This window comes from Periophthalmus magnuspinnatus, chromosome 16, assembly GCF_009829125.3.
Source record: "Periophthalmus magnuspinnatus isolate fPerMag1 chromosome 16, fPerMag1.2.pri, whole genome shotgun sequence".
Taxonomy (NCBI): domain Eukaryota; kingdom Metazoa; phylum Chordata; class Actinopteri; order Gobiiformes; family Gobiidae; genus Periophthalmus; species Periophthalmus magnuspinnatus.
Window position 1 is genome coordinate 7826878 of NC_047141.1, and position 25305 is coordinate 7852182.

The window sequence follows — 25305 nt, forward strand, 5'->3', positions numbered from 1 at the left end:
TAAAGCACTGGGCGAATTGTGAATGTGTTTGTAGTATCTTTTTAGTTACAAAAAGAGTAAGAGTGCAAACTACACACTTTATAACGGTTCTTGATGGATATAGAACAATAGAACAACCAATTCCAGTCAAGTAACACCAGACACTAGCATGTATTGTGCCGCTACCGTAGCATTCGCTCTGATATACACTTTTCTTTATATCTGTTTCCGAGTTACGTTTTGTACATGGTGACAGGAACGCGCCGCAATCTCAGAATTTCTACTCGGAACCTCAGAGCACATTTCAGAGTCCAAGCTGGAAAAAATCCAACATGGCTGCCCTCCGTTTGGATAAACTTTGATATCCAACAGTTAAAATGTTGGTAGTACTTGTGTCTCTTTAGTTACTCCCTTCAGTCCACCCACTGCTGTGGACCTGCTCCTGCACAGTTGAACTTCTGCACTTATAAATGCCTTGTTACGGATCTGCAACTGTTATGCTAAAATTGCTAACATGTTTACAGAGCTAATGCCAACAAACGCAGAATTTCACTCTCAAATGTTGCTTTATAAACGGCTAATGTAGTAACGATGTCTGGGTTAATAAATGAACTTAATTGGATCCTCATGTTGGCTGATTCATACTATTTATTAAGTCGCACTTTTTTTCATAGTTTGTCTGGGGGTGCGACTTATACTCAGATGCGACTTATATGTAAAATTATTAAAATATATCATTCCAGATCTTCATTATTGTCACACTGCCAACTTTGTGAGGGCCCTCTAGGCTTGTGTACCAGTATCACAGCCACACAGAAGAGGAAAGTTGTTCAGAAGCGACACCAAGGATGAAGAATTCAATGTATTTCGTGATTTGAAGTGAGATCGAGAGTGAACTTGTTTGTTGTCTTTGCTTCATGTAGCTGAATAAATATGTGTTATGTCTGCTCTTGGTCTCGGATTTTGTAAAATAAAGTTCACCCAAAAAAATGCAAGTTATAGTCCAGTGCGACTTGTATATGTTTGTTTGTTTTTTTTTTTTTATTATGCATTTTTTGGCTGGTGCGACTTATACTCCAGAGCAACTTCTAGTCCAGAAAATAGTCATCTTTATTCTAACAGTCTGGCCATTGTTTTTCCAACTTGACAACTGGAACGTGCATCCGATGTTTAAACTCTCAGATTACGTCATTCTGAGATCTAACCTCCGAGGACGACTGGAACGCAGCATTAACATCCCTCTTCAAGTCTGCTTTTGCTCCTGTATTTGTTGTACAGTGGGGGATAGCACCTCTTCTCCATTAAAATGAATAGTTTTCCCCCATGGAGGAGTGGGGACTTCTAAGACCGTTTCTACTTTACGACCAGATAAACTAGACAAATCTACTCAAAACAAGACGTACCTTTGAATTCAAGTCACTTTACCTCATCTTCTTTTTGCAGTGCACACCTCGAATCATAAGTCCTTTCATTTTTCCTTTTTTTTTTTTTTTTACAAGATTGAAGCACCTACATTATGTTACATGGTCTGATATAGCCGGACTCTTAACAGCTCTAGTCCTTGTGAATGGGATGTTAGTACTGACCATAGGAGTAAGGCAGACTCTTGCATGGTTCCAGTCCAAGTCAGTTCTTCACATAATGCCACGAGTATAAAAGGTACATAACATTTTAAGATTAACTTATAAAAATGAGTTTATTGAAGTAAGGAATGAGGTTATGTCCACACTAAATAAACAAAACATTAAAAACATACAACATATAATACTAATATTCGAATTTAGAGGTGGGGAGGGTAGCCAAAAATTGAGTTAAATAAGACTCAATATATACACATACTATATACATACACCATAGTACATAAGTATGGTGTAAGTATGTAGCATGTTGTCTGAAAACTACTCTGAGAAGTGCAATTTTAATATAAAGTTACTGAAGTAAAAATGTAGCTGAGTAAATGTGACTGAGTACTATCCATTTCTACTGGTATTTATAACTTAATGATTAAATATAATGAAAAAAATCGCACTAGCTTTTTTGTTTGCTGCCCTCTGCTGGCAATAATGGTAAGTGAAGCATTTTGAAAATACAAATTAGCAGCATGGTTACTGTCAACATGAACAGTTAGATATTCAATAGTAAAATGACCAGAGCGAGTCCAGTGAAAATGTATGGACTTTAAAAACCCAGAGGAGCACTTCTTGGTTTAATTGCTTACAGAGAGAGTGGAAACTGAGTGTTTTGGTTGTGGACATGTCCTCATTTCTGACCCCGCACGGCTATCATCAGTGAACACAGCAAATGTACAAACCACAAACGCATTTACCAGAACCAAAAGTCCAACCGAATCTATTCACAGGTATTTAAAGTGTGTGACTGCACTGCAAAAACAGAATACATAGGAGACTGATTGAATTCAGAATTTTAATCTGGATTTCACAGTTTTGATTTTTCTCACTAAAATGGAAAAGAAATGAAAAATCCCAATGGGGTAGGAAAAGTGTGTTTAAATTTGTTTAACCCACTGGCAAAGATTTAGCAAAAAAAGTCAAAGAGCTGGTGTTTGATTTAGATGGAAAAAAAAAACATAATTTAAATGAAACAAACTTGAATTGTAATATTTAGACTGAGCCAGATTTATTTTAAAGAGGGTATTATACTTATACTTTTGAAAATGTACATGGGAACAACGTATTAACATGTTTTATAAGTTTTCCCCTTTGCTCCCTGCACTTCCCCCTCAAAGCGCTACAGAAGTCAGCGTGCATCCCACTAATGAGACTACTGCACATCGCATCAGGTTTGTGAAGTTGTAGTGCATTGTCTTCCATCATGCTTTTGTATATTTATGGAGAATTGCCGTGCGGTAGCATGGATAACGTAGGCTTGTGGGTTGAGTTTTGGATAAGCCTGTAGTGCTAACCATAGAAAGGGTTTGAATAGGGCCTGGGAGAGATCACTAGATTACTCAAACATGCATTGATGACATTTAAAACCACTTCAGGCACGTTTTTGACGAGGGAACAACATTATAACATGGTGGAAAGCTTCAAAAAGTCAACTTTACATAATACTACGGTTAATTCAGATTTATTTAACAGGTCTTTTTTATTTTATATTTTTCTTTGTCGGAGTGAAATTTGTTTTGTTCTTTTATCTGTGTGAGTAAGTACAATAAAATTCCACTTCAAATATAAAACAACCTGGCTCCATTTCTAATTAAAAAAAATAAGTTATTGTAGGTTTAACTTTAAAAAAGTTAAATCCAATTCAAAATAACATTCTGAATTAATCTGATTTTAACTCCTGTAGTTTCTTATTTCTTGCAGTGCAGTGTCTATGGCAAAGGTAGAAGTCACTGTGCATATCATGCTGCACTAATATAGTGCAATGTAGAGCCTGGACCACCACTTTTCCTTGTCAGCCAGTTTCTCCTCACCCACAGTCAACATGAGAGAGAGAGATGGCTCTTTAGTCGTGAAGAGGATTGACGCAAAGCAGTCCAAACCGTTTATGAGCTCTCCTCTTCTGTTTCCTGCACTACGTTTTGGCACCATCTGAACGGAGAATCCTCTAAGCCCCGGAAAAGTTTGAGATGAGAGGGAAGAAGGAGGGCGGCCATGTTGGATCCCAGCAGCACATGTTCAACAGAAGTGGAAGAGAAAAAGGAGGGTGGCCATGTTGAACCCCACCGGGTACATGTTCTACCGGAGTGAGAGGGTACAACGGGGGTGGCCATGTTGGATCCCAGTGGGTACATGTTCTACAAGAGTGAGAGGGTACAACGAGGGTGGTCATGTTGGATCCTAGTGGGCACATGTTCTACAGGACTGAGGACAGAAAGAGGCCATGTTGGATCCCAGAAACACGAGTTCTTTAGGAACAAGAGTGAAGAAGGACGGCGGCCATGTTGAATCCCAGTGGGCACATGTTCTACAAGAGTGAGAGGGTAGAACGGGGGCGGCCATGTTGGATCCCAGCAGCATGAGTTCCACATGAGCGAGAGGAAACAAGTGGGGTGGACAAGTTGAATTCCCAGGAGCACATGTTCTACAAGAGTGAGAGGGTAGAAGGGGGACCGCGAGGGTGGGTTTACAGAAGGCATTTCTGTGGATATGGATTTCACAAACGTTCATCATAACCAAAACGAATACAGCAAGAATCTTCACAAATGCCATGTTTGTATGTCACATGTCCAGGAGCTATTCACAAGTATGAATATAAAAGTATCAATTTCAGCATTTCAGTTTCCTAGAGAATGTTTGAATTACATTTTGACGCATAACTGGCAACAACGGAAATAGAAATTGTTTGGAAACATGATGCTCCAAATTGATGCTACGTGGAATAAAAGGGCTTTAAAAACATGCAGGAGCATCTTTTAGTTTCAATAGGTAGTGTTCATTTTATACATTATAATTTGATGATGTTTAAATGCCTTAAAGTGGGCCTTAAAGTGAAAAAGTCATTTAACCAAAGTTCCTTATATTTAACAAAGATTATGGAAGTCCTTGACATTTGTTTGTATTTGTTTGTTATGAGCAGTTTCCATGGATACAGTAAAGAGTAATGGAAATGCAACCATTCCAAGTAGGGCCAAGAAGAGTAGAGTAGGGCCAAGAAGGGCTGTGGAAATGGGGTTATAAGTACCAAAGTTGGCCTACGTAATTTTCAAACTAGCCATGAGCATCAGAGTCATGAAAACTTGACGCAGTTGCCATGGCAATTAACGTCCAAAACAAAATATTATTAATGGTCAGAAGTCCTTCAAAACACAAGTACAGTAGGTCATGTGACTTAAACCCATAAATAGATCAGCATTTTCATTAAAAAGCTAATTTAAACGTGAATGAATCAAACTTTTAGTAAAACACGTCTCTTTAAAGCTCCTGACAATGTGACATATAAACAGCCATTCTCTTTCTAGGGGCTGGAATGTGACTTGGTTTAAAATGGCCGATCCTCTGCAGAGCTGTGATCCAGAGGAGGGTATGTCTGTCCCGCGGTGATGAGGCATCCTTCTGTATGTCCCCTAGTCTCCAAGTGTCCTGTCTTGTAGCGTCCACTCCTCTCCCAGTGTCCACTCGTCTCCCAGTGTCCAAAAGTCCCGTGGTGTCCTACATGTCTGTGTCCCCGTCGTAGGCTAGCGTCAGAGGTTTTAGGCGGTTGTTGTTCTGCTGCCTCTGTCTCGGAGGTCTCTTTGGCTTTTTGCTGTGGATAGAAGGACACGCAGTTAGAGCATTGTTTGGTTTAATAAAATGGACCAAAAGACGGTGATGCTCTGATACAGATTCACTTTGTTTTTTGTTTTTTTTAAATGCCATTATTTTTGGACAAATGGCAAGGATGTCATGCGTCATTGTATCAGTTAAAGTTGCATTATGTAACTTTTTGGGTGGACGGTTCACATTTCCATGGTTATGCCTTGTCTAAAATGTTACACAGTATGCTATTAAACGTAATTATCTTTGAGGTGTTTTTATTGATAAAAATGTGTCACCTGCTTGTGTCTTTGAAGATACATAAGCAAAAATGCATTACTGTGGAGCATTTCAGGAAAAGCAATAACAAGCACGTGGTCCACCAGAGAAGTCTCGTAGAGCACCTATCAATCACCAATCAATAGAGCACCAGCATCTTTAGGTCCAGTGCTACCATTTTTACGATTTTTACTGAACAGCAACTGAACAGCAGGATGCACAAACACATGAGTGAGAGGCAGGGAATGACAATGAACAAGTGATGAAAACAGTGACACCTTAACCATCAATGGACAAAGAGTTTGTGATTTCTGGGTAATGCAGTATTGTGATTCTGAGACTAAAGTTCCCATTCTTTTACAAACCTTCCTGAAAAATTGTGGATTTTATCAGTGAAATGACCTGCAAACATAAAGTCAAACAAGCAGTGCTGGTGCAGCCTATAAGCAGACTATGCAGCTGCTTAGGGCCCTGTGGCCACCAGAGGGCCCCCAAGAACCCATACATTTATATTTAAAATAATCTAATATATCAAGTTTTATTGGACACAGGGCTTGTGGGTTTACAACAGCCTAAATCTCCCTATAAAACAATTACACTTGTTTTATATCTACAGTAGCAAAATATCTGCTGCTGCCTATATTTGTTTGGCAGAGGTGAGGGCAGCTATGTGTTTACACCGGTACAAGGACCCGACATAATATAAATTTAAGCCCACTGTCGCCAACTTGAACACATTAAAAATGAAGAAAAAATTTCTAGAATTTTTAAAAACTTGACCCCCTTATATGTTTGTATACAGTACACTACAGTAGTTGTGACATTGATCAAGGTGATGAGAGCAGCATCATAATGTTGTCAATTATGAATCACTAAGCCATGAGGCAAGTTGAGCCATGAGGCATCCTCTGTCGGGGGCCCCAGATACAAATTTAGCTTAGAGCCCGCAGAAATCTAGGGCTGCAAACAAGAACGGACAGCACTATTCATCACCATAATGCAAATAAATCGGTATTCATTCACAGTTTAAACATATTATTTCAAACTTTACCCCGTATTCTAATAAACCTTATTTGTATTTTTTACTGTGTCCACCGGAGGGCAGCAGAACACTACATCCTGCCTCTGCACTCTACCAATTTATTTACAACAGGACTAAACTTCAGGCAGCAGCTTTTACACAGAAAAAGAACCCATGGAGACACAAGAAGGATTAGAGTACATCAACTACACCTGTACCTTTGTGATGATATAACTGCAACCCCTCAACTTTGATTTCAAGTATTCAAGAAGTATTAGAAATCACCAAAAGTGAACGTTTTACTGTCAGAAAAAAGTTGTTATTCCTTGCAGTAAAACAGTTAAAAGTACCCATTACATTTAGTTGTAGGATTGGATTGCCTTCACCATAATGGGACTCACTTTGAATAGCCCTGCAGCAGAGCCTATCTCCAAACACAATAAAAGACATTACACCGGCTCTGCAGTGCGTTATCGGCCTGCGCCTCTTGAACATCTCAGTCTGTAGATGGACAACACGGGGAGACAATGGGACTTCAAGATCCAATTTGGGCCTTTAACCGCTAGGACAACAAACATATGCATTTGTAAAGAAGCACTGATTAATGCAAAAAGGAAAGACTACTTTGTGTATTTTTGTACTTTTAACTTTTTCCCACAACTGGCACTTAACTTATGTAAAACTATGATAAATACTGACCACAGGAACTATCCTACCAAACCAAGTCAGAATAAGGAAAACATGAAACCTGTCATATGTCACTCCCACATTTTCTGATCTAAGTGATGTGGACAGTTCATATTCGCGCATGAAAAAGTATATTAATTATGATATTATTAAAGTAAATGTTGTATTTGTAGATTGGCTTTTTTGCAGCTTTGTATAGGGCTTAACAATGGACTTGGAAACTAATTTTGCAACTGTAAATGGTAAATTTTCACATTTTTATACAGCGATTTTCCACCTACAAGGCAATCAAACCACTTTACACCAAAAAAAACCCCCAAAACACTCACACACCAGTATACGCAGACATTAGGGATGAGGTGGGTTACATGTTTTGCCCAAGAACACAACAACTGCATTCAACCTGTGCGTCAATGGATCTAACCGCTGTACCAATGATGTTTATGTCAAGAATGGGATTTGAACCCCCAACCTTCAGATCAGTGGGCAAACACTGTACCAACTGTGCAATTGTCGCCCAAACTGAGCTACTATCGTTGTATTTGTGGAGTGGCTTTGTTTTTCTTTCAGCTTTGTGTTGGGCTTAACAATGGACTTACACTATCTCTAATCAAACGTAATATTAGAAAAGTAGAGCTATACTTATACGTTATTATTATTATTGTATATTCATTTGTATTATTTGTATGTTTTAGTTCAGATATGGACCCCAGGAAGAATAGCAACTGTCTTTTCTTCAGTAGCGATTGAGAATGTAAATAAAAATAAACAAACCACAAGCATAAGATGTATTTGCCTCTGTATTTGCAATTATATAGGGCCCAAATGGTTCTGTAATAACTTTATACTAAAACAAGCATGACCAGACTTTCAAAACTAAAAACTGGCACACGCCCGGATAGAGGTGGAGGCGCATAATAATTATAAAATAATGGAAAGAGCGTGTAATTGCAAACATTAATTTGGGTAACTCTGCTGGGACATGGGACACAGGGCTCAAAAGTGGGACTGTCTGACTAAAACATAAACACACGTAAAAACTAAGCTACTCTTTATAAAACGGCACAATCTCTAGATACCGACAACAGCTACCACCTGTATGCTAAAAACTACAATGCTACAGCTAACTAGCACATCCAACCTGTCCTCCTTTGTCCTCCCCTGTCCCCTGAAAGGCACTGGGCGGAGCTGGGGGGTCAGATGTCACAGTGATGCGGTCAGCGCGGTCAGGAGGGGGCGCTCACGAGATGCCGCTGCTGTGGGCATGCTCTCTGCACCCGGGGCAGGTGTACAGGACGTGTTGGGAGTCCGGCCCCTCCCACCGCGCGCTCCCGTTGGCGATGGTGCCGTTAACCGCGATGCAAGCGGCGGCCTCTTGTGCGCGGAGGGAGCGGTGCAGCCGGGCACAGTAGCTGCTGCGCTCACAGTGACAGAGGACGGGACATGTGAGATCTGGTGAAGGGGGGTTGGGCGTGGAGGGGGCAGGGATGCAGACTGTACAACGAGGCTACAGGAATCACATTTTGGAATCTTTATGAGTCCACGTTGGTGATTTAGAGTGAAATCTCCAATTGGGAAATCTGCAAATATTGAGCTGTATTGTTTGTGAGGATTTAGTGCATAAACTCAACTCGTTTGCTTATTAGTGCAATGGTGGGAGCTATCACAGGGTCTGGTTAGCCATTGTGAGCTCGTTGGGACATAATGGCACCCATGTTTCTGTTCGTCTGCCCCAAGGCGGCTGAGGTAGAGCAGTTGAATGACAGTATAGAGCTCAACAGTCACGCCCACTTCAAAGTTGGCTCTGGTTCCAGAAGTAAGTTTTCCTTTCATTTTCCCATAGACTTTTTGAAAAAATCAAATATTACGAGTTCAAAGACATTGCGGCGGCTAACCAGCTACGTGCTAACTAATATCCATAACAGCACTGTCCAAAAAGGATAATTAAAACGCACAATTCAACTAAATGCTTCAAAAACCTAGAGGTTTATCAAGTTTCAGAATAAATTTATAGATCGTGTGGTCAGTAGTTATCATTTAGCTGGTTAACCCGGAGCAACCTTACAAACTTTTACATTTTTTTCAGAAAAAAAATTTTCTATGAGAAAAATGAATGAAAAATTTACTTGTGGAACCAGAGGAGGGCGGGCACTGTTGGGCATAATATAATTAGCTTGATACACAATGGGATACATGATGGACTACCATGAAGCATTTTAAGAAGCTTGTAAACCTTATGAATTAACTATTCAATATGTTAAAAAGTAGAATACAATAGAACTGTTTTTCAAATCTGACTAACTCACTTTTTTGGTGGAAACATCATCCACAAACCCTCCAGACAAAGCCCACGGAGGGCTGATAGGGAAACTGCAGGAATGTACCAATACACCTCCAGCTCAGTCTTTACTATCTCTGCTATATCATAAGAAGTATAATACTCCCCACAATCAAAGCATGGTCAGACTGAAACGGTCAACGCCGCTAAGTGTTCAGTGTTGATGTCCGTAGGTCCTGATAGTTAATAAATGTCTTCTGTGTTAGACATTCAGAGTCCTGCCTCTTATTACATTTATCATACAATAGGGGGCGCTGCAGTGTGAGCCCCGTTGTACAGTCCGCTCTCTGGGACTATGCACTATGGGATGTGATGAGTGGTGACCGATGAAAGAGCGATGGGTGACTGAAGAGCACTCACCAGGCTAAGTAAATCATAGACACTATGAATATGAGTAGCACCAGGCCCCCCGCTGCTACCCCGTACACCCACATCTTCAGCTTCCCATCTGCAGACAACACAGAGACATATACTGAGGAGGTCTGCACACTCCACACGGCTCCTCACCGCGGTAACAGGGAGGAGATCCAAGATGGACACTTACACTCTCCGTCTGCGCCCTGCTTAGGAATTTATAGATTTCAGAAGGTTCAGGTGTTAAAACATAGTTCAGATGTACTAGATGTAACTTTTGTGGTGCAGTGATCACAACCTTTTCTTTTATTCTAATTATTCATAATATGGCTTTAAACATATCAAACATGATTTTGATACTAAGGAAAAGACTCAATACTGATTCCAATACAACAATGATAATTAAAAAATTCTCTCTCTTTACACAATAGAATGTGATTTTCAACATTAAATTGTAGCACTTTCTTTTACTTTACCATATGGCCTTATATCTGTGTCTGTATCTGTGATTTGTGATACTTTTGACCCCATTTGATTTGACTTTTGAACAGCAATAGCTCCATAAATACTCTGGTGGCTGATATTACTAAACCGTTTGCATTGGTAGAAACTGCAAGATAGCACAGAGTAAGTTTCACAGAGAAAGCTTCTACAGAAAATAGTGAAAATTAAACAGTAAATTAGCATAATAGCTACTACCAACATGATGCGAACATGTGAGGAAACAGAAGTGCAGCGTCAACCTTGGAAAGAAAGTTTGAAAAGTTTAGGTCTGTGAAGGGGATATTAAAAACAAAAAATGAACAAATAAACAAAACAGTGTATTCTGCACATATCCAGCCAGAAATAATAATAATAATAAAATAAAATAATAAATAATAAAAAAAGAAAAAAGAAAAAAACAAACTAACAAAAAAACAATTAAAAAAAACCCCAAAAAAACCCTTGCAGCTGTAAATGTTTTTGAGCAGTTATTTTATTTATTTCATTATTTGATCTTTCATAATCAATACTAATACTACTACAACTACTACTATTACGACTACTAGTACCACTACAACTACGATTACTATTACTACTATTACTACTATAACAACAACTATTACTACTGCAAAATAAAAATATTATACTTTTAGCTTTTCAGTTTTTTATTCATACAGCCAAATCTCTCCAAACATTATCCCTTTTCTTCTCTATGTGGCATGTATTAAAGCTATATAATCATAACCAATATATTTACCTGCTCCGTAGGGCTGGAGGTACCAGGCCCTCCCCCCTTTCCCCGGCTGGGCGGTTGAGCTCTGGGTGGGGTTGGCTGCTTGGCTGGTGTCCACCTCAGCCCCGGTGTCCTGCGCTGTGGGGACCTCCAGCACCGGGATAGGAGTACAGCGCAGGAGCTGTCCCACAGGGGAGAGCAGCTCTGTGAAGCCCTCCTCGCACATGCACAGACCGCTCTGCAGAGGGAGCCACGACACCACAAAAACACACCAGAGAAAGGGAGAGGAAGAGGGGTTATTTGAGGGAAGAGGATAGTAAGAAATATGCTAAAAAATATAAACATTGAATTAAAATAAAACCTAGATTATTTGACTACATGTCAAATATTTCTGAATAATAATTATCTCATTTCAAAAGCAAGTTCTTTATTCCACATTTAGTTAATGTAGCTGTAAAAATAAATAAATGCAATATTTTTAAATACTTCAAAATCTGATATACAGTTTTGTTAGTCAAAAGTCAGTCTAAACATTTATTTACAAAATATTTTACAAAATTAGGATTTATCTAATTTTCAACCACAGAGAAAAAAATAAAAAATAAAAAGAATAACAATAAATTAATAATAATAATAATAATAATAATAATAATAACAACACACTTGAGGGGCTACCACAGCAGCCCCTCACATTTAACTAAAAAGGTAGGTTAAGTGTCTTGACTATAAGGACATAATGGCTGCGGTTACAAGCTCACCAAGATTAATCTAGTTTCTAGGTCTTTAAAATGACTTAAAGGGCACACAAACTGCACAATTTGATGGAAGTAATCTGAGAGACCATGATCAGAAAGAAATCTGATGATTTTACGGTTTACATTTGATTTTAACAATCTTTTAGCTCCATAAATCTGATAATAATCACATTTTGAGTGTGCATGTAACCGCAGCTTGTGATAGCACTTAGTACAAATGGGACTCAAACCCAATTGCTCAAACCACTGAATTTTTTTGTTTTCCCTAAAGATAAAGAATATCCTTAAATATGACACATTTTAAATTTCTGTTCTGTATTTACATAAAAGTAAGTGTTGCAGTGCAGTGAAGGAGCAGTATTATCTCAGCTGCAGACTGGATGCTCTCTGATGGAGGTCAAACTCTCCACACTACAGTGAAAGCACACTTGGCTGCTCCTCACCGTTCTGTACCAAAGACTATTTATTACAGATGACGACATTAAGTTTGGCCAGAACTTTTACCCGATGTGAGACAAACTGCTGCACTCATAAGTCACACAGGTCAGAGCGACGCCAGTGCTCTGAATACAAATGTACAGAGCAGATCTAAAGTGGGATTAAACACTAAATGAACTTTCTGTTTTTGCTACTAAACTGTGTGTTCCTGGTCATTTTTCTTTTGCAAACTAGGTACATTTGCGAGACGACCCTGTTCAGAGTTAGAATGTATGTTTTTCAAGATATTTTTGATCAGTAAATACGCATATGGAGTCGATTGATTAAAAGCAAAATAGATAAGCTTAATGCCACACTATGGAGCATTTCAGACATAAAAGGATAGAGTAGGGTGTTACCTGTGAGCAGAAGGAGCGGGGCATGAGGCAGGGGGGGTCACAGGAGCTGCTGTCTGCTCCGGGGCTCTGAGGGGGGCAGCCTCCTGTACAAACACATCAGAGAAAATGGGAACAGTACATGAATACTTATGACAGGTTTTCATATTTTTCTCATTTTAATAATACATTGGATTTATATTGTGACTTTCAACGTACCCGAAGCACTTTATAATTCATTATCCATTCACTTCACACTCGATGGTGGTAAGATACTATTGTAGCCACAACCCTATGGTTTAGTCCAGGTTTAGTCCTGTTCTAGACCTGGTTTCGATCTAGTGGTACTACAAAAGCCAAGAATTTTTACTTCAGTTGTTCTCGATGTGAAAAGTTTGGGAACTACTGCACTATTTTAGCTTCTATTAGCTTCAAAAAGGCTATCGTGTGTTGGGTTATCCACTCACCACTCACTCAGACATCACATTCATACTAGGCAAGGTGGGTGAAGTGCCTTGCCTAAGTACACAACGACAGAAGTTAGTCTGAGTGGGAATCAGTCCTCCAACCTTTGAGTCATGGAACCACCAAAGGTTTTTATCCTGCACTCTTCTGTTTTGCCCCACTGTTGCCCCAAATTATGACTTGATTTGGTGGATAAATCAGTTAAGTGGCAGTTTATGGGAAAAAGTTGAAAAGTAAACCACAAACCATACAGGAAGTATTGATGACTTCTAAAATGGAAACCCTCTGCTGGTTTAGACCTGGCTCAGTCCCGGTTTAGTCCTTGAACCCAGGACCTTCTTGCTGTGAGGCGCAGTAGCAGTGACACATACCTGTGACGTTGACTCCGTCCGAGCGCTGGCACCAGATGAGCGGCCTGGTGGAGTCTGGTAGAACACTGCTCCTCCACTTGTACTCGTAACAGTCTCCTCCTAACACAACACACAGGACACAGTACAGTTAAAGAAGTACACCACATATTTTGTCATGTATTTAAAGAAGACATATTGTGCTTGTGTCTGCTACATACAGCGTTATAAACTGTGACGCCTGTGGATCATTATGTTATAAGCTGCAATACTCACCTAAAAGAAACAAATTCTCCGACTACCACGTTAGAAAACTGCTAACGTCGCTGTAAACATCATCACAAAATACATGGATAGCTGCACATCACACTAGCGAGTATCACTTTTTTTCTATTTGTACCAAAATGACTATGTAAAGCTGTATCACATACATATATCACAGATTAAGAAAATAAAATTGGAGAATGAAGTAAGTACAGAGCAGTGGGCGTATGACGGTGGCGGTGAAAGCGGGAGTTGATTGGCAAAATGGCGTCTTGAAAATACAATTTAAGATTGCTCAAACATGCACAAATGAGTAAATACAACTCTGCGTGAGTAAATGGTGAGGGAAAACAACTATGTTCTGAAAAGCTCTGAAAAGTCGATTTTGCAGAATACCGTGACAGCGAAACTCCATTGTGGTTGGCAAAAGCACTTATAAACTCATCACCGTGAGTAGTTAGGATGCTCGGAATGAGTCAGGAAAGTGAGGAATAACTTTGGACAACTGCAAACTGTTTAAAATGAACTAGTTATTTTTGTCTCTGTTTATGTTCATGACCTTTTCACAGACAAGTAGCACAGTTGATGCTTGACTCGTGGAGATTTCCATTAGAATAGTACAGAATAAAATCAGTTAAAGGTACACAGTGTTACTTTTCTGGTGGGACAACTGTCATCAGTTTGTCTTCCATAGAGATGTTATTGCTTTGCTTGGAATTTGCTAAACTTTCTTGTATTTCGACATATACAGAGATTGAGTTGGCTAAGCAGGACTGGGAGTATGAAATGTCACAGTGGTTTGTTAGTGGTTTTAGTGGAAACTTTTGTCGTGTCATTGAGCAAAACACTTCCCCCACATGGCTTAGTGTGAATGTGGGGTGTGCGTGAGTGAGTGCGTGGTTCAGATTGGATTGAATGAATAACACACCGTAAAGAGCTTTGGATGTCTTGAAAAGCGCTACATAAATCCAATGCATTATAATTATGAATGTGTTTTGTGTGTCCATATATTTGTACGCTTATATCGAGCGCTTTCTTTGTAAGCAGATCTTTCATAATGGCGTAATCACGTCGTCTTTATTGTCGAGGTGCGTGGGAACCCTGACAGTTCACATTAGCGGAGCATGTTTGAGTCCATAATGAGAGCAGATTAGTGAGAAGTGTCCTGCTCCTCTGTGCGATCTGCTGCGGGCTCGTATGACTCTAGTCTAATCTCGCTCAGCTCTACGAGGACTCTTTATCGCGTTTATGAAGACTACGCCAATATAGAACAGAAGGATTTCACATTGGACAAAAGGGGAGATGGAAGTTGGAGTTTGAGGGTCCGGGTGTTCACAGGGACATTGGTTAAACGTGGCAATTTGTGTGAAAGGTGTCAAATGAATGTTTTTCATGAGGTTTAATGCTTACAGTATTACAGACAATAAGTCACACTTATTTTCATAGTTTGTCCGGGGTGCGACTTATACTCAGGTGCGACTTATATGTGAAATTATTAAAATATATAATTGCACATCTTCTTTATTTTCACACTGACAGCTGCACGAGGGCACTCTAAGCTCATGTATTAGTATGGCCATGTGGAAGTGGTGCTTCATCTACTTCCGGAGCAGGCGGAGTTGTTCACCGAGTGACACCGAGGATGAAAAAATCAATGGATTTAGTGATTTGAAGTGAGATCCAGAGTAAACTTGTTGGCTTGTTTTTTATTCTTTAGTGATCTGATTAACAGTTAATATCTTACGTTAACATACTAGACACATATTCAGTCCATTGTCTAAGCTTCATGTAGCCGAATAAATATAAATGTACATCAGCGTTATTATAACTTGCCTTTAAAAATAAAATGTCTGTTCTTGGTCTTTTGTAAAATAAATTTACTTATACTCCAGTGCAACCTATATATGTTTTTTTCTTCATTATTATGCATTTTTTGTTAATGCGGTAGGTAAGTATGATAGAAATATTCACACATAACTCAATACCTCATTTTCAGAGCCCAAAAGGCATATGTGCAACTGTCCGTAACAGACAGACAGCATGGACTACTTACACATTATATTACAAGAGTTTGATTGATCTCATTCATACACCAGCGTAGAAGTGTCTTGCCTAAGGACACAGCGACAGCATGCACTAGACCACAGTGCTGCAGTGTCATTGGGGGCTCTCATCTCCAATCCAAATCCTAACCAGGTCCAGCCCAGATTAGCTTCAGAGATCAGAGATTGGGCATTAGTAGCGGGTGTGTTATCTTTGTCTCATAAAGTTACCCAAATACCAACTTTTAATTACTTGCTCCATGCTGTACACTCAAATTAACATGTACGAAAAAACTAAAACAAAATTAAATTCTGTCAGCTAACATCCAAGCATCTTCTTAAGTTCTGACAAGGATCTGTAAATCACTGCCTAATGTTTACACTGAACACACTCTAGTTTACCGTAATAAATATGTGTCATTGAACTGCCCTAAGGTATGAACCGTCTCCTGAGTCGTTACGCAGGATCACGCCCCTAATGGAGCAACTAACTTCTATTAGGATACTGTGTCAGAACTGAAGAAGCCTCTTGGATGAACGACGAAACATCTACACTTTTGTATACTTGTGTGTAGATTAGACCTGGATTGAAATGGATGAATTGCATAGAACTTAGATAATTTTAAGTTATAACGCATCAAATATGAAAGTGAAGGTGTCCAAAAATCCATTATGCTCTTGACCACTCGTCCCTCTGTCCGTGTGAGTGTTGGAGGACACAATCACCTGTCCACACCGCTGTGCCTGAATGGCTCCTTTCTCACCGCTCCTGTCGTCTGTTTAAAGTGGAGTTTGAGTGTGCCACTGAGACGAGCGTGGATGTAATACGCCGTTATGATTGGCCTTGCTCACTTCTAAATGAGAATCAGACAGAGGGCAGAGCTGACAGCCCACAGGTCAGTAACTGTAGTTTATGCATTGTCCCCCTGAATGGTCCTCTAGATCCGGGTTCCTCATTTAGCGGCTCCGAGCCTTAATTGGTGGCTCGCAAGATGGATTATTAGGCTCAGACCCATGCCAGCTGCGCACTGCCACTTTAACACCGTGTTGCAGGAAGAGATATGACAATTTAAGATCTTTGGCAATCCTGTGTGCACCTCCTGTAATTACAGATGAAAGTCAGGTTACAGTTTTATAACCGTTATTGATAATTATAATAGACGCACAAACCGCACAGCAGCAGCTCATGGAAATATCAGACAATATACACAGTGTTCATAGTCTCTAATGTGTCTTCACAATTTAAAAAGGCAATTGATAAGATATATTAATCAGACGTTCTATCTCTCTCTTCATGTATCTCAGTGGTTTCCAAAGTTTTTCTCATTTAATACACCTCTATACGGACACCATTGGTCATTAGCAGAGCCACAATCACATCTTTTATCTTTTGTTTTAGTGCAGTGATGTCCCGTATCTTTCTTCGATACACAATATCTTTAACATAGCCCCATAGAAATAAATCCAGAGGTGTGAGATCTGCTGAACGTGGTCCATCCCTTCCAATCCAACAGTCTGGAAATGTTTGATTGAGGAACTCATGAACATCCTGAGCCCAGTGTGATTACAAACTTTTATAACCACAATAGAATAAATCTCATTAACATATCGTAACAATTGCCTTTGTAATTAAATTTTAAAATTGTAAAGAGGCATTATGGACACGCTGTATGTCTGTCTCTGAAAACATGGGAAGTACTAGTATTAGTCTTTATAATTTACTTTATATGATCAAAAGTCTGAGGATCCAGAGCCAAGAGAAGACTGAGCAGAGAACACAAGATGACAGAAAGTGCAAACAGGACGCTCCTGCCCAGGGATAGTAGGTCAGAGGAGTCATATGGAAAGAGTGGTGTAAGACTCTCTGGAGGTGTGTAGTTGACCTCAGTAAAGGCCCTTCTCTGTTTAAAGACCAACCCATGTTCAATCTGAAGAGGCTGCAGCTGACCCCAGTGAAGAAGAGAGGAGCAGCCAGAGGGTTCTGGGTAATGGAGGCTAATTCAATTACTCCACACTCATTAAAAAGACTTCTTCCCAATTGACTTTGTGAGCTTATAATATTTTACACTTTAATAAGAGTGTGAAAAAAGACTTCTAGTTACTTATGCCTTTTAAACGGCAGAGTGGTGGAGCACTGGCACAGCCCTGTACAGAGCATATGTGGGAACGGCTCGTTGCACGATGTGGAATCAACCCGTTTGTGTCATATAGCAAAGAGTTGCACAGACTATTGTCAACATAGGACACGAAACACTACACAGAGCACATTTCAAAATAAAGATGAGTGTGATCAACTGATTACAAAAATCAACCCCATTTAAACATTTTGACTTATCACAATTACTATTTTTAACAATTTATAGAAACAGAAAATTACATTATTTAATTATTTCCCAAATCAAAATAAACTATAAGGTAGTGTGGCAAGAAATGTGTTTTAAAGATGTTACCTCTCCTGCACTGGGTCAGCCACCTACTTGTACTAAACATCTATGACAAGTAGGGCCAGAGAGTCAGACCAGATCTGTGAAGAGGTGACGCTGCTCACAGTAAGAATGCATGTTTTTCCAAGTATTTTTTTTATTTTTGCTGAGTAGACATGTTTAATGCCATACTGTGGAATAGCCATATCAGACCTGCCACCAGAAAAGTTACATAGTGTGCCTTTCATTTTTAAAGAGGGGGTATTATGCAAAATAGACTTTTTGAAACCTTCTACCATGTTATAATGTTCCCTCACCAAAAACATGCCTGAAGAGGTTTTATATGTCATCCAGGCATGTTTGAGGAATACAGCGATCTCTCCCGGGCCGTATTCATACCCTGTGTTAGCGGCACAATCCTATCCAATGCTCAGCCCACAATTTTTTTTACAAAAGCAGGATACAAAACAATACTCTACAACTTCACAAACCTAATACGATATGCAGTAGTTGCATGCTCGCTGATTATGTTTTAATAGCGCTCTGAAGGGGGAGTGACTTAGCGTGGAGAGCAAAGGGAGAGGGGACTCAGAACATCAAAAACAAAAGTCAAACCTATTAAATAATTTAATATATGTTAACACACACTACAATCTTGGTAGTCCTGACTAAGCCTAACCAGATCACAGAGATGGGTCCCTGCTCCTGAGGAGGTGTTCCAGCAGCATTGAAGAACGGGTCAAATGCAGAGGACAAATCAGGAACTTTGGGAAATATAGCATTTTCAAACCAACACAGTATGTTATAGCCCATAGAAGTGTAATACCCCATCATTGATCTTTTTAGCAGAAAGATCAAGTCAAATCATCTTGGGCCAATAAGCAAAGACAAAATGAGCAACCTAAACCCACACAAGTCCAGATCGAGGTGTTTCACATTTGTACTTTTGGTGTGTAGTGTCCTCACCAGTGCAGCTCTGCGACTCCCAGGCCTGGTCGGGACACTGCTGCAGGTTCTCTGGTTCTTGGGCCAGGACCGCTCTGGACCGAACCTGGACCGAGCCAAACTCCACCGACGCCTCCTTCACACAGATACTGATACATGGACTCCAGTCAGACCACTCCATCAGGTAACACTCCCCTGGAAAACACACAGAAACATGTGACTGGAGGACAGGGCAAAACGGTGAACAGGTACGCCTTTGACTAGAGAACGAGATGAAATAATAATAAGAGAACACTTCATTGGAGGAGAGACAATAACTTGTTCATGTATGTTTATTCTTTATTTGTTATGGATCATGTACAAATTCATTAGTCTGCACCACGAACTGCACCACTTTTACATACTGCTACTTTCCATCTGCAGTCCCTTTCCAATAGTAACTTAGCTCATTGTCTTAGCAAAATACAATCACGAACGTCACAATTCCAAATACTTACTTTTTTTTATTACATTATTTTCCGAATTAGAAGTCGCACTTTTTTTCATAGATTGATCTTCATTATTATGCATTTTTTGGCTGGTGCGACTTATATTCCGGTGCGACTTATACTTAGGAAAACATGGTTCTTACTTAATACAAATACTATACATACATATACATAACTATGTCACTAGATTTTACAGTGAATATTACAAGTATAATTGAACTTGACTGATGTTGACACCGTTAATTAGAGATCGATCAATATGTTGTTGTTTTTTTATGGTCGATACCGATTGTTTAGAACCTCTGCCGATATTTTTGGGCTGATTTGTATGACCAAGTTTGATTATTTACCCCAAATTACATCAGCTAAATTTACAACAAATTCACCCACAGCCATTTTCTTTACCACAAACCTAAAAGAGAGCTGTGTAGTCATGTTTTGTGCAGGTATCTCTTCGCACTAAAGTGTTAATATAAAGCTTTGTGTGTATTTTTTTAGGCAACAGATCAACCAAAACAAACCAGGCCAATAGCAGATACGCTAAAAAGTCCAAATATTGTCCCGATTTGTCCTGATATTTGGACTCGGTCTATCTCAACCGTTAATAATAATAATGCGTTTTCTCAAGTTTGAAGTTGAAGATTAAGTTCTACAGACAGTTTCAGACTTTGTGGAAGCAGATTCCGCCGTCTTAAAAAGAAACGGCCGACTGTGCAAAGGCCGGGGATCTTTTTGGGATTGTGCGGTTTTGTTTAGCAGTTGCCGAGTGGATCAGGAAGTTTGTTCAGAGCAAAGTTTAATACATTTGTGACTGGAGCAAAAGGCAAAACGGTGACCAGGCACTGCTCTACTAAACAACAAAAACATGTAACTGCAATGCAAGAAGAAAAGGTGCGTGACCTTCTCCTGTGATATAAGAGAGTGAATAAAAGGACATTTGAGGGTCACAGGAGTACAAGGTAAAATGGTGAACTGGTAGCATTCTTCAATAATACATTAAGAAATCATGATGACAACGAGAAATGGAGCAAAGGTAGCACTCGCTTGATAAGAGAGAGGGAGAAAAACATAACTGAAGGACAAACTAAATGCTGAACTCAGGTAGAAATTCCCTGGACACCAAAACGGAGACTGTATTTCACTGGAGTACAAGGCAAAATGGTGAACGGGTAACATTCCCCTGGATAAAGAGAGAGAGGTGAACACAAGACTGTAGAGGAGAAAAATGGTGTACACAAAACTCTTTAACAATACTGAGAGGGAAACCGGAGGACAGGGAGAAATGGTGCACAGGTAATGCTCACAAACGGAACAGGGGGAAACCGGAGGAGCTGGACAAATAGTGCGAAACCAGCGTGTGACTGGAGGACAGGGAGAACGGGTGAACAGGTGATAGACCACGCTCCTCTGGACAGACCACACATGACTCATGGACAGGGAATAGAAGTGGATATGTCAACTCAAGTACTATCTTTATTCTCCCATGACACACACAGCATTAAGTACTGTAGCTTTCTAAAGGAGCAAATACAATCACATATTTTAAGCTACTTGACTGGTGAAAGAAATAACACAACATCCATCCTTTGTTTAATTTAGAGATAGTTTTATAATTATTAGACCTTTAGAGTCAGTGTGTAAATAAGCCTTAAAGATGTTTGATAAAAAAAAGCCTCTAATGCGCCATCAGTGTAACATCTGGACAAAATATCATCTTTCGAGTCTTGAAAATTGCAATGTTTTCCAATGTTTCTGGCTTTCAAGTTTCTAAATGTCTTGGTTCCTGACTGTTTAAAGGACTTTGCGAGCTATCGAGCTACAAACTCCACATGAAATCCACAAGAATATCCTCTCTGCAGGACTGTGTAACACCTCTCCGTCACTCCACCTTTGAATAATGTTCTTTTTCAGTGAAGGCCTCTACACGGTGGAACATGCGGCTGGACTCCATAAAGTCATGTGTCACAATCAAAGGGTTTAACGTTTAACTAAAAACACATCCACCCAAAAACTCTAAGGATTCAACTTTAGGTTCTATGCTCCAACGCTGGCTCTGTGTGTATGAATGTGTGTGTCTGTGGGCATGAAGGGGTGTGTCTGTGTGTGTATACATGTGTGTGTATGTGTATAAATGTGTGTGTGTCTCTGTGTGTAAAAATGTGTGTGTCTATGTGTATAAATGTGTGTGTGTCTCTGTGTGTCTAAATGTGTGTGTCTATGTATAAATGTGTGTGTCTGTGTGTCTAAATATGTATGTCTATGTGTATAAATGTGTGTCTGTGTGTGTATAAATGTGTGCGTCTCTGTATGTATAAATGTGTGTCTCGGTATGTATACATGTGTGCGTCTGTGTGTATACATGTGTGTGTTTCTGTGTGTATACATGTGTGTGTTTCTTTATGTATACATATGTGTGTCTCTGTATGTATAAATGTGTGTGTTTCTGTGTGTATACATTTGTGCGTCTCTGTATGTATAAATGTGTGTGTCTCTGTGTGTATACATGTGTGTGTTTCTGTGTGGAGGGGTGTGGTAATTTTAGTTTTTCTCTGGTACAACTCTGGTACGATGCATCAAATGACATCACGTTTATGTTCTAATTGTACATGGTCCCTTTTTAAATACGTGAATGAATATAACAACAACAGCAACAACAATGATAATAATAATGTTTGTCAGTCAAGATTCAGAACTGCCATGACAATATAGTCCCTGGTTTTGTCCTAAAATTTCATGGGGTTCAAGTTCCTGTTACATGCAACAATTTGAGGACTTTTGATCGTTCAATAGATTTTGTTTTGAATAGTAAACTTCCCTGGCATCGGTGATGATTTGTCATCCCTCTGAACCCCACACATCAACCTGGTTTAGCTCTGACCGTACTTTGAAATCCAGATATTTTCTTAGATGGTAATTGGTGTGAAAAGTTTGAGGAGCACTCAACAATAATCTGCTTATCCTCTTAAATGAAGTAATGCCACAGCCTTCTCTCAGCGTAGCGTAAACACAAGCCTGACTATCTCTGACGCTCTGGATGCTTGTGATGCTTCCAGTCTGTGTGGGAGGCTGAGGGCTTGGCTGCAGCCGACCGCACAGCTCATTACCAGCAGGAGACCGGGCAGAGTCCATGTGGCACTATATGAAAGCCAGCATCCTGCGCAAATCCACATACAGATCCAAAATGTCTGCCGTAGTCTGCCTTGAGTTCAGTCCCTGTGAACACGCTCCCTTATCCTCCACACTCTGTCCTGTTTAAACCCTCTGTGATTACGCCATTTGGGAATATAGTGTCTAAACCGGGCTTATGTCCAGCTTCCAATTCGATTAAGGTTGTCAAAAGTATCGAAAATCAGACAATAATATGCCATCTTGAAAATAAGTGATTAAGGGATTGCTGAAACAAATCACTCCAAATACAACTCTAGGTGAATAAACTGTGAGGGGAAACATCTATAACAAGGGTAAAAGCTCTCAAAAGTTATATCAGCCTCCTCATACTGCGTTCATTTTGTACAAGTCTTACAGTACGCTACAGCACGAAGTTCATTTATGATCATGACGGACACGTTTGAGAAGCTTCAGCGCAACTCGATGGTCAGATCTCTCCCAAACACAGCAGCGAGAGAAAGAGAGAGAGAGAGAGAGAAAGCTCTTTGTGCGCTCAAATACTGCACTCAACAACCTCACAGCCTCAAGGGAGCACAGAGACACACACCACATCATTTACACTTTAACCCCAGAAAAAGAGAGGAAAGAGAGAGGAAAGAGGGAGAAAGAGAGACAGAGGGGGTGTGAGAAGGGGGATAGAGAGGCAGGGAAGAGAGGAGAGACAGAGAGCCAAGGAGGGGGTGATAGAGAGGGGAGGATAGAGAGACAGGGGGGAGGAAAGAGGGAGAGAGGGGGAAGACAGAGAGAGATGGAGGAGCGAGAGAGAAGAAAGAGGAGAGAGGGAGAGGGTAAGACAGAGAGAGATGGAAGGGAGGAGAGAGAGAAACAGGGAGAAAGATAGGAGGGATAGACAGGGACAGAAGGGGAGAGAGAAGGAGGATCGAGGAGAGACAGAGAGCGATGGAGGGGGGAGAGAGAGAGACGGAGGATAAAGAGGGAAGGGGTGAGGAAAGAGGGAGGGAGAGGGGAAGACAGAGAGATAGAGGAGAGGAGAGAGAGTAGAAAGAGGGAGAAAGAGGGCGGGAGAGGGTGAGACTGAGAGATGGAGGAGAGGAGAGAGTAGAAAGAGGGAGAAAGAGGGCGGGAGAGGGTGAGACTGAGAGATGGGAGGAGAAAGAAGAAAAAGAGAGAAAGAGAGAGGGGATTGAGAGGGATCAGAGGGGGAGAGAGAAGGCATAGAGAGGCAGGAAAGAGAGAGGAGAGACAGGGATTGCAGGAGGGGGCAATAGAGAGGGATGATAAAGAGAGAAGGGAAGAGGGAGAGAGGGGAAAACAGGGCGAGATGGAGGGGAGTGGAGAGAGAAGAAAGAGGGGGAAAGTGGGAGGGAGAGAGAAAGACAGAGAGATGGAGTTGAGGGGAGAGAGAAGAAAGAGGAGAAAGTGGGATGGAGATGGTAAGACAGAGAGAGATGGTGGGGAAGAGAGAGAGAAGAAAGAGGGAGGGAGAGAGAAGGAGGGAGAGACATGGAGTGAGGGGGGAGTAAGAGGAACAGAGAGAGAAAGGGAAAGAGAGAGAGTATATTGTGAGAGAGAAGAGAGATGAAAGAGTGAGGAAAACAGAGAGAAGGAATTAATTCTGTTGTTGTGTCCTTGGGCAAGACACTTAACCCACCTCGTCCCCAGTGTCTGTGTACACTGGTGTATGACTGTGTGTGTGAATGTGTGTGAATGTGTGTATGAATGTGTGTGTGAATGTGTGTATGAATGTGTGTGTGAATGTGTGTGTGAATGTGTGTGTGAATGTGTGTGTGAATGTGTGTGTGAATGGGGTGAGGGGGTGAGTGGTTCTTTGATGTGAAGAAGGGAGAGAGCCTAGAAGGTGGAAAAAAATTTACCATTTACCATATGACCAAGGTGAGAGAGGAAAGCGAGGGTATGAAAGAGGGAAAGACAGAGAAAGAAGGAGGAAGAGAGAGCTAGACAGAGATGAGAGAGGGGGGAAAGAGAGAGAGAGGGGAAAAGCCATAGAGAGAAGGAGAGAGAGAGCAAGTACAGCGAGAGGTAGAGGAAAGAGGGAGAGAGAGTGGGGAAAACAGAGAGAGAGAAGGAGAGAGAGGGACAGGGAGAGAGGAGAGAGGGAAGAAAGAGAGAGAAAAGAGGAGAAAGAGACAGGAGTGAATAGAGTGTGACAGTAATGAAGTACGGTGGATGAGAGTTCATAAATCCAGATGTGTTAGCGTAATATTTCTCCTCTTTGACTTTGCTTAAAACTCCTCACGTTATAAATCACCTGAGCACACACACATACGCAGACACACACACACATACGCGCGCACACACACACACACACACACACAGGCTGCTGCTGGTCCCGGTGCTTCTGTCAGGACAAAAAATACAGGATTTATGGAAGTTAGATCATTAATTTTTAGATTTTGGCACAGTTCATGTAACACAGACCCCACTATCTTTATATCGCCCATAAGAGGACGATAAAACCATGTGGTTCTTCTGAGAGCTCTCGCTACACTGTGATTGGTTACATCCACCTCTCAATCTCACATGCCTCTTTTGTCCATCT

The 25305-nt window shown here is 40.5% G+C and overlaps 1 protein-coding gene across 1 annotated transcript in view; it reads right to left on the reverse strand.

The window, feature by feature from the left end:
* Positions 1–5054: 5054 nt before the first annotated feature.
* LOC117384122 (thrombospondin type-1 domain-containing protein 7A) overlaps positions 5055–25305 on the reverse strand; it is a 196040-nt gene continuing 175789 nt past the window's right edge. The window contains exons 27-32 of the mRNA XM_055227765.1: positions 19150–19323; positions 13479–13577; positions 12667–12749; positions 11100–11313; positions 9866–9953; positions 5055–5190 (exon numbers count right to left, since the gene is read on the reverse strand). Coding sequence (XP_055083740.1) covers positions 5097–5190; positions 9866–9953; positions 11100–11313; positions 12667–12749; positions 13479–13577; positions 19150–19323 — 752 coding nt within the window. The 3' untranslated portion in view covers positions 5055–5096. The remainder of the gene's footprint in view (positions 5191–9865; positions 9954–11099; positions 11314–12666; positions 12750–13478; positions 13578–19149; positions 19324–25305) is intronic.